At 46.6% G+C, this 8996-nt stretch overlaps 2 protein-coding genes and 1 pseudogene across 2 annotated transcripts; all 3 read left to right on the forward strand.

Moving 5' to 3' along the window:
- Window positions 1-1241: 1241 nt before the first annotated feature.
- On the forward strand, window positions 1242-2384 carry LOC147986200 (uncharacterized). The gene is made up of 3 exons (XM_087539999.1): window positions 1242-1291; window positions 1387-1477; window positions 1566-2384. Exons 1-3 carry the CDS (start codon window positions 1242-1244, stop codon window positions 2382-2384), a joined length of 960 nt encoding a protein of 319 aa, XP_087396125.1.
- A 386-nt stretch (window positions 2385-2770) lies between these two features.
- On the forward strand, window positions 2771-2839 carry LOC147986201 (small nucleolar RNA SNORD36; annotated as a pseudogene).
- Window positions 2840-4256: 1417 nt separating this feature from the next.
- LOC147986202 (uncharacterized) lies at window positions 4257-5184 on the forward strand. The gene is made up of 3 exons (XM_087541915.1): window positions 4257-4340; window positions 4430-4712; window positions 4805-5184. Exons 1-3 carry the CDS (start codon window positions 4278-4280, stop codon window positions 5182-5184), a joined length of 726 nt encoding a protein of 241 aa, XP_087398041.1. The 5' UTR covers window positions 4257-4277.
- Window positions 5185-8996: the final 3812 nt, after the last annotated feature.

Genomic DNA, 8996 nt, shown 5'->3' on the forward strand with positions numbered 1-8996 from the left:
TCCCCCTTTGGGACTCTTCCCTCCTTGAAACCTTAGGCGCATGGGCCTCTTGGGGCAGGTGCCCTTGGCCCATGTAGGCCAAGGCGCACCCCCTACAGCCCATGTGGCCCCCCGGGACAGGTGGCCCCACCCGGTGGACCCCCGGGACCCTTCCGGTGGTCCCGGTACAATACCGGTGACCCCGAAACTTGTCCCGATGCTCGAAATAGAACTTCCTATATATAATTGTTTACCTCCGGACCATTCCGGAACTCCTCGTGACGTCAGGGATCTCATCCGGGACTCCAAACAACATTCGGGTTACTGCATATACATATCCCTACAACCCTAGCGTCACTGAACCTTAAGTGTGTAGACCCTACGGGTTCGGGAGACATGTAGACATGACCGAGATCGCTCTCCGGTCAATAACCAACAGCGGGATCTGGATACCCATGTTGGCTCCCACATGCTCCTCGATGATCTCATCGGATGAACCACGATGTCGAGGATTCAATCAATCCCACATACAATTCCCTTCGTCAATCGGTATGTTACTTGCCTGAGATTCGATCGTCGATATCCCAATACCTCGTTCAATCTCGTTACCGGCAAGTCACTTTACTCGTACCGTAACGCATGATCCCGTGACCAGACACTTGGTCACTTTGAGCTCATTATGATGATGCATTACCGAGTGGGCCCAGTGATACCTCTCCGTCATACGGAGTGACAAATTCCAGTCTTGATCCGTGTCAACCCAACAGACACTTTCGGAGATACCCGTAGTATACCTTTATAGTCACCTAGTTATGTTGTGACGTTTGGTACACCCAAAGCACTCCTACGGTATCCAGGAGTTACACGATCTCATGGTCTAAGGAAAAGATACTTGACATTGGAAAACTCCAGCAAACGAACTATACGATCTTATGCTATGTTTAGGATTGGGTCTTGTCCATCACATCATTCTCCTAATGATGTGATCTCGTTATCAATGACATCCAATGTCCATAGTTAGGAAACCATGACTATCTGTTGATCAACGAGCTAGTCAACTAGAGGCTTACTAGGGACATGTTGGTGTCTTTTATTCACACATGTATTACGATTTCTGGATAACACAATTATAGCATGAATAAAGACAATTATCATGAACAAGGAAATATAATAATAATGCTTTTATTATTGCCTCTAGGGCATATTTCCAACACTTTCTTGGAGCCTCGCAATACTTGGAGGCTGGTGATGAGTATGACAAGATGGTTTTGTTTGTGCTCAGCAATTGCGCCGAGGTTCTACCATATATCGAGTACGTTATATCTTGTGCACTCATTATATATATATTTTTTGCTTGGGTTGGCCCCAGCCTAATGTTTTAATTCACATGTTTTGTTGGCATTGTAGGAAATGCAAGGAAGAGTTAAATCAGGAAGAAAGCAATATCAATGTTGATAAAAGGGTTGCCAAGGTGTTTGCTAAGTGGTTTAAGAATCATGTGAGATCTTTAGCCACATGTTTTATGTTTTCTGTGTTATTCACCCATTGTTAAATACCATTGTTTGCTAAATGGTTTATTTGTGCAGATTGGAAAGTTGCATGAGGAGAAGAAGGTCAGTGATGATCTATTTGCTTTGGCATGCTTACCGGATAAGCGAGTGAGAGTGTATTCAGCATGCATTGCTGACGGTGTCCGGTACCACACCGTTGACCGCGAGGAAAAAAGGAAGAAACAGAATAGTGGAATCGTCACTGAGGGGTCACATGATGGTGAGATCATTGACTTCTATGGTCAGTTGAGAAGCATTGTAGAGTTGCAGTACAACTCTAGTGGAGGCATCCATCGCTCGGTTGTCTTATTTCGCTGTGACTGGTTTGAGCTTGGTAGCAAGAAGAGGAGAGACTCTTTTGTCAAATATGATGGACACTTCAAAAGCATAAACACTGCAAGGTGCTGGTATAAGAGTGATCCCTTTATTCTAACAACACAAGCAACAATGGTGTTTTATCTGCCAGACACTCTTTTGCACGGAAAATGGCGAGTTGTGCAAAACTTTCAGCACAGACACTTGTGGAGTGTGACTGAAACTGAAGTGGAAAAGGGCCCCGGTGATGGTGGACTAACATACCAAGAGGATGACTCTATGGAAGTTCCGTTGCAAGCTGATGATGACTCTATGGAAGTTCCGGTGCAAAGCAGAGTGCGAAGGGACCGGGAACATGTGATCATTGGTGCTGCAACAGTTGAAGGCATCAAGAAAAGAAGAAAGGTGGTAGAGGATGGACATGAAAGCGAGGATGAGGAAAACCAGACTGATCATACTATGCTACAATATTGTAGTGATGATGAGGAAAACAGGAGTGGGCATAGAGTTCCTTGTTTTCGTATCGACGACGATGAGTAGCGAATGGACATGAAGGTAAATTTGGTCTCCTTGGTGATCCTTTTAACTCTTTGTAGTTTTCCTTCTTGTGCATATGCATGGTGATCCTGATGTACTGTAGTGGTGTGGTCTTATAAATTTGGTCTTTTATCTCCAGGTAGCAAAATGCTTGAAGATCCTGATGGCTATAGTGGTGTGATCCTGATGGCTGTAGTGGTGTGGTCTTATAGCATGGAGCTGATGGCAAAACGAAGTTGTTCTCAGAATGTTGTCAAAATGTTGTCCTGTAATGCAAAAGATTGCAAAATGATCATTTAGATATTGGTGATCATTTAGTTCAAGTTTTGGTGATCATACAGAATGTTGTCTAGTAGTTTTTGTGATCATGTAGTAGTTTTTTTGAACTGAAGTGGATGATGTCTGGTTTTGCTTCAACTGAATTTTAACTGAATTTTGCGCTATTTTAACTGAATTTTGCTTCAACTAAACCCATTTCATTGTGAGCAAAAATATATGCGCCAGCGGGGACTCGAACCCACGACCATACGCTTGTTTCACTATGTTTCTACCACTGGGCTAGGAAGAGGCTGTTGGTTTTGTACTCTATGCCAACCCTTTTGACTATATCAAACTAGTCAAGTATCAAGCACACACCTCACTGACAAGTGGGCCACTCGACCCACTCACTGACAAGTGGGCCATTTTGCTATTTTACCAAAGCTACCAAAAATATGCGCGTGGCCAAAAAATATGCGCGCGGGGGGGCTCGAACCCACGACCGTGCGCTTAGTTCACTTGGTTTCTACCACTGGGCTAGGAAGAGGTTGCTGGTTTTGTACTCTATGCCCAGCCTTTTCAATGTATCAAACAACTCGCTGACAATTGGGCCTGCTCCTCCTCCTATCCACTCTTTTCCCCACTCCCCCTCTCCACTCCTCCTATCCACTCGACCCGCTCCTCCTCTCCGCCGCCACCGGCTTCTTCCTCTCCCACCGCCGCCGCATACTTTCTCTCCGTCGCCGACTCTCCGTCACCGTGGTTATGAATCCGCTTCCTCTTCCTCTTCCTCTTCCTATCTACTGTTATGATAGATTAGGGTTCTTGCCGCCGGATTAGGGTTTGATTAGGATGTTTTTTAGGGTGACGGCGACGCCTCCCCGGTGCCTCTGCTGGTCCGACGCCTCCCGCGCAGCTTGCCCTACGCCGCCGGCGACCACTTCTTCTCGGACTCCGCCGTGGTAAGCCATCCGCTTCATATCCTCTCTCCTTTCTCTTCTGCTCTAGGGTTTGAGAATCTAGGATTTGTTATGCATACTAGGCATATATTGGTGGATTTAGGCATATTGTTCTTGGTGGATTTAGTATGCTCTGTTGGTGGATCTAGTGTGGTTGAATTGCTGTTTGATTACTATGTTGTTGTGGTAGGTAATGTGGTTGGTGGATCTATGCTCTATTGGTAGTCACCTGACAGCAATTAACTATTGCTGTGGTAGGTAGTGTGGTAGACATGATGTTCTGTTGCTGTTGAATTCTGTGGTTAATTAACTGAATTAACCGAATTCTGTTGCTGTTGAATTCTATGGTGAACATGCTGTTACTGTTGCCAGAACATGCTGTTGAATTCTGTTGCTGTTGAATTCTGTGGTTGAACATGCTGTTATGGTTATTCTTGTTGACAAGTCTTGTGCTGCAGTGGGATTCATGCATATGCAGGTGTAGTGACCTGCATGAATATGGGCAGAGTAGTAGCAGTAGTAGATGCCAACATTTGATATGCATGCATGCATTCTTGCTTGTTTATATTCTTTTAAACTGAACATGCTCAAGTATGGAAGGTTTACAATGCTGCTTGTTTCCTATTTCTGTCCAGTCATGTTGTTTAATTTACTACTGCTTGTTTAGAGTAGAAGTGAGATGGCTGGCTTGGAAGGTTTTGAGTTCTTCGAGATCATAATTGAGAAATCTTGCAGTAGGCAGGTATATGTATCATCACTCATTTCTTTATCATCACTCTGATGTCTAGTGCTTGATTGCCACAATTAACCACTGCTTGACCCTCGCTGTAGAGGCTGCCTGACAAGTTTGCGAAGATGCTCGCGGGCCGTGAGCCCCACAAAGTGAAGCTGCGGGAGGCCGACAGCGGGCTTCACAGGCTGTGGAAAGTGTTGGTGGTGTTTGATGGTGAAGGCCACATGTACCTAGGGCCCGGCTGGGAGCATTTCGCCCGCGCCCATGAGCTACAGCTCGGGTACTTCCTTGTCTTCTGCTACGACGGCGACGCCATGTTCACCGTGAAGATGTTCGACAACACCATGTGCCGCATGTACTACCAGCACGACGACGATGCCGGTAAGCTCTCTTCCTCTCTTCTTCCTGTCCTTTTGGCTTCCTCTACCTGCACGATGACAACACCATGTTCACACTTTGTTGCATTTGGCCAGGCAATGGGAGCAGCAGCGGGGATGACAAGGAGCAGAGCGGGGATGAAGACGAGGAGCAAAGCGGGGATGACGAGGAGCAGCCTATTCTGGCTGACGACGAACATGCTATGGTGGTGGCTGACGACGACCCTGCTATGTTGGTGGCGGATGACGACCTTGCTATGGTGGTGGCGGACGACGACCTCGCGATGGTGGTGGCGGACGACGACCTCGCGATGGTGGTGGCAGACGACGACCTCGCGATGGTGGCGGCGCCTGCAATCCCACAGCTTGGCGACAGGACCATGCCAATTGTGGTAGAGGAGTACATCCGCGTTGGGATTCGCCGCTCTGAGCGCATCAGGTTGATGAAGGAGAAGAAGGAGGAGTGGAGGTGTTAAGAAGGTTTTCAGCATGTTAGGTTTAAGCTTGTTAGTGTAATATGAACATGTCAATGTTAAGTATGTCAGGTTTAATTTTGTGCATGCTCATGGATGCTGTATGACAGTGTCATCTAAACAAGTCATGTTTTTAACAATGAATATTCAGTTTGGTAATTGATGGGAATTGAAATTTTTTATGCATGCTCATGGATGAAAGATAAAATTATGGGCTTTTATGCATGCTCATGTATGAAACAATATAAGTTTCATTTTTTGAATGCTAAAAACATGACTCAAACCCTAGCCACGGGCGACCGCCGTGACTAAATCTGCCGGTTTTTGAAAACACCGTACAAATTCAAAGGTTGTGTCTAGGGCACATCTAGATGTGCTCTAGTTATTGCACATCTAAGTGAGTGAATCAAGCATAAAGAGAAAAGAAAAAAGAAAAAGGAAAATATCTAGATGTGCAATACTTATGGCACATCTAGATGTGCTTTAGCAAAACTGAAATTCAAAAACCGTTTTTCATTTTTTGAATGCAAAAGACATGCGTTTTTCGTGAAGCGGCTACAAGGAGGGGAACCCCAAACGGCGCCATTCCATGTCTATCTCAAAGTAGACCCTATTTTACGGACGGTCGCCAAAAAGCGTGCATTTCCGACCCTCGTAGCTACTCCCGGCAATTCGGACCACCTTTGGCCGATTCAGCTGGAACCGGCTGGAATTTGAACTGCGGGTCCTCCATAGCTTGCCCGTTATTTTCACTAAAAATGCTTTTTAGCTTCACATGTAGGCATTCCATCACAGAATCGACAACAGATTTGCACGGCTCAAACCCTAGCCACGGACGGTCGCCGCGGCGAAATCGGCCGGTTTTTGAAAACACCGTAAAAAATTCAAAAAAAATCAAAAAAAATGGGACACCTCCGCGTCACATCATCAAATGTGGCCTACCAACTAGCAAAAATAATAAACTTGCAATACCGGCGTTTTCTTGAAAAAGTGTTCTCAAAAACGACCTACCACGAACGAAGATTCATGGCTTTCAAGCCAAACTAGCAATGATATGGCCGCATCCGTTGAATAGTTTCTGATAATATGCCCAAATTGGGCACATGCCTCCGTCTTGTGATGGCAAACAATGTTGCCAAAGCGAGGTTCCAACTTGTTTAACAAAAAAAACCGTTTTTCATTTTTTGAATGCAAAAGACATGCGTTTTTCATGAAGCGTCTACAAGGAGGGGCACCTCAAACGGCGCCATTCCATGTCTATCTCAAAGTAGACCCTATTTTACGGACGGTCGCCAAAAAGCATGCATTTCCGACCCTCGTAGCCACTCCCGGCAATTCGGACCACCTTTGGCCGATTCAGCTGGAACCGGCTGGAATTTGAACTGCGGGTCCTCCATAGTTTGCCCGTTATTTTCACTAAAATGCTTTTTAGCTTCACAGGTAGGCATTCCATCACAGAATCGACAACAGATTTGCACGGCTCAAACCCTAGCCACGGACGGTCGCCGCGACGAAATCGGTCGGTTTTTGAAAACACCGTAAAAAATTCAAAAAAATTCAAAAAAATGGGAGACCTCCGTGTCACATCATCAAATTTGGCCTACCAACTAGCAAAAATACTAAACTTGCAATACCGGCGTTTTCTTGAAAAAGTGTTCTCAAAAACGACCTACCACGAACGAAGATTCATGGCTTTCAAGCCAAACTAGCAATGATATGGCCGCATCCGTTGAATAGTTTCTGATAATATGCCCAAATTGGGCGCATGCCTCCGTCTTGTGATGGCAAACAATGTTGCCAAAGCGAGGTTCCAACTTGTTTAACAAAAAAACCGTTTTTCATTTTTTTAATGCAAAAGACATGCATTTTTCGTGAAGCGGCTACAAGGAGGGGCACCCCAAACGGCGCCATTCCATGTCTATCTCAAAGTAGACCCTATTTTACGGATAGTCGCCAAAAAGCATGCATTTCCGACCCTCATAGCTACTCCCGGCAATTCGGACCACCTTCGGCCGATTCAGTTGGAACCGGCTGGAATTTAAACTGCGGGTCCTCCATAGCTTGCCCGTTATTTTCACTAAAAATGCTTTTTAGCTTCACAGGTAGGCATTCCATCACAGAATCGACAACAGATTTGCATGGCTCAAACCCTAGCCATGGACGGTCGCCGCGACGAAATCGGCCGGTTTTTGAAAACACCGTAAAAAATTCAAAAAAATCAAAAAAATGGGAGACCTCCGCGTCACATCATCAAATGTGGCCTACCAACTAGCAAAAATACTAAACTTGCAATACTGGCGTTTTCTTGAGCTACTCGGTATGATTTTAACCATGATTTCTACAAAGTTTACAAAAAAACCCTATTTTTTTCTACACCCAAACCCAAAAGGATTTCCCTCCCACACCAAAATTTTCCCTCCACCAAAATTTCCCTCTCCCAAAATTTCCCTCCACTCCTTCTCCCACTACCAGGCAGGACCCACCACTCCCTCTCCCACTAACACGCGGGATCCCCTCCCCTCCCCTCCCAAAATTTCCCCATTCCCGTCCCCTCTCCCCGACCAACCCTAGCTTCTCCCTCCCCGCTCCGCGCCGCCCCGCGCCCACTCCCTCCATTCCCCACCTCCCCACCCTAGCGCCGCCCCTCCTCTACTCCGCCCCGCACCTCCCTGCTCCGCGCCGCCCCGCTCCCACTCCCTCCCCTCCTCCGTGTCGCGGACTACATCGACGACGACGGTGGCCACATCGACTACATCAATGACGACGGCGGCTACATCGACGACGGCGCGATCGACGACGACCACCGCTGCATCGTCAACATCATCTCCTCCTAGGTACTTCTCCCCTTGATCCATCTACCCTCCTCTTGTGGATCCACCTCCCCTCTGGTGGATCCATCTCCCCTCTAGTAGATCCCCCTCATGGGTTAGGATATTCTAGGGTTAGGATCTCCTGGTGGTTCGGTAGGTCCTCTAGTTCGGTAGGTCCTCTGGTGGTTCTTGGGGTTAGGGTTCATGTTTATTGTTGCGTGGGGATGATCTCCCTCTAGTTCATGGGGTTAGGGTTAGGGTTCATGGGGTCAGGGTTAGGGTTCATGGGGTTAGGGTTAGGACCTCCTGGTGGTTCGTTTGGTCCGCTTCATGGTTTAGGGTTCATGATTTTAGGGATGGGGATGGATGGGGAAGTGGATGATTTTAGGGGATCAACAGCAGCCTTGGAGTGGAGAAGAGGGTTGGGCTGGGTCGGAGAAGAAGAGCTGGGCGGAGCCAACGAGGCTGCAGGGGGAGACAAGCAAGGTGTGATTCTGTCGGGGTTTCGGCCGGATCTCCCTCCCTCACGGCGAGGCTGCAGATGGGGATGGATGGGGAAGTGGATGATGTCTGGTTGATGGTGCTTGTATCAGTACTTGCTTGTGTATGGTTCAATTACTCAGCTAGCATAGATGGTGAATTAGGTTTCCAACAGCACTTCGAAAAGAAGCTACTTGCTTCCTTGTTTGTATCAACAGTACTTTCTTGTTTGTTGCCCTTCAATTTCCTTCCTTGTTTGCTTGTTACTGTCAGTAGCACTATGCTTGTTTCTATCAGTAGCACTTTCCATGCTTGCTTGCTTGTATTATGCACTTTGCTTGCTTGCAACTTGGGTTAGTATGAACATGTACTTGATTGCTTGTAGCACTTTGCTATCAGTAGCACTACTGGGGTTCGTAGCAATGTTCTTCTTTCATGATATGTGCATGAAGCTTGTGTTCTTCTTTCCAGTGAACACGGGAATGCTTAGTACTTATTGTGGTATTGGAATTCCTGTTGTGTTAA

Source organism: Triticum urartu, chromosome 2A (genome assembly GCF_056163025.1).
Source record: "Triticum urartu cultivar PI428250 chromosome 2A, HENAU_Tu73, whole genome shotgun sequence".
NCBI lineage: Eukaryota > Viridiplantae > Streptophyta > Magnoliopsida > Poales > Poaceae > Triticum > Triticum urartu.

Coding starts and splice junctions, on each gene's coding strand:
- LOC147986200 (XM_087539999.1), top strand. CDS start 1,242: ATGGTTTTGTTTGTGCTCAGCAATTGCGCCGAGGTTCTACCATATATC. Junction 1,292..1,386: donor GAGGTTCTACCATATATCGA/GTACGTTATATC, acceptor TTGGCATTGTAG/GAAATGCAAGGAAGAGTTAA. Junction 1,478..1,565: donor CTAAGTGGTTTAAGAATCAT/GTGAGATCTTTA, acceptor TTATTTGTGCAG/ATTGGAAAGTTGCATGAGGA.
- LOC147986202 (XM_087541915.1), top strand. CDS start 4,278: ATGGCTGGCTTGGAAGGTTTTGAGTTCTTCGAGATCATAATTGAGAAA. Junction 4,341..4,429: donor AGAAATCTTGCAGTAGGCAG/GTATATGTATCA, acceptor CCCTCGCTGTAG/AGGCTGCCTGACAAGTTTGC. Junction 4,713..4,804: donor CCAGCACGACGACGATGCCG/GTAAGCTCTCTT, acceptor GCATTTGGCCAG/GCAATGGGAGCAGCAGCGGG.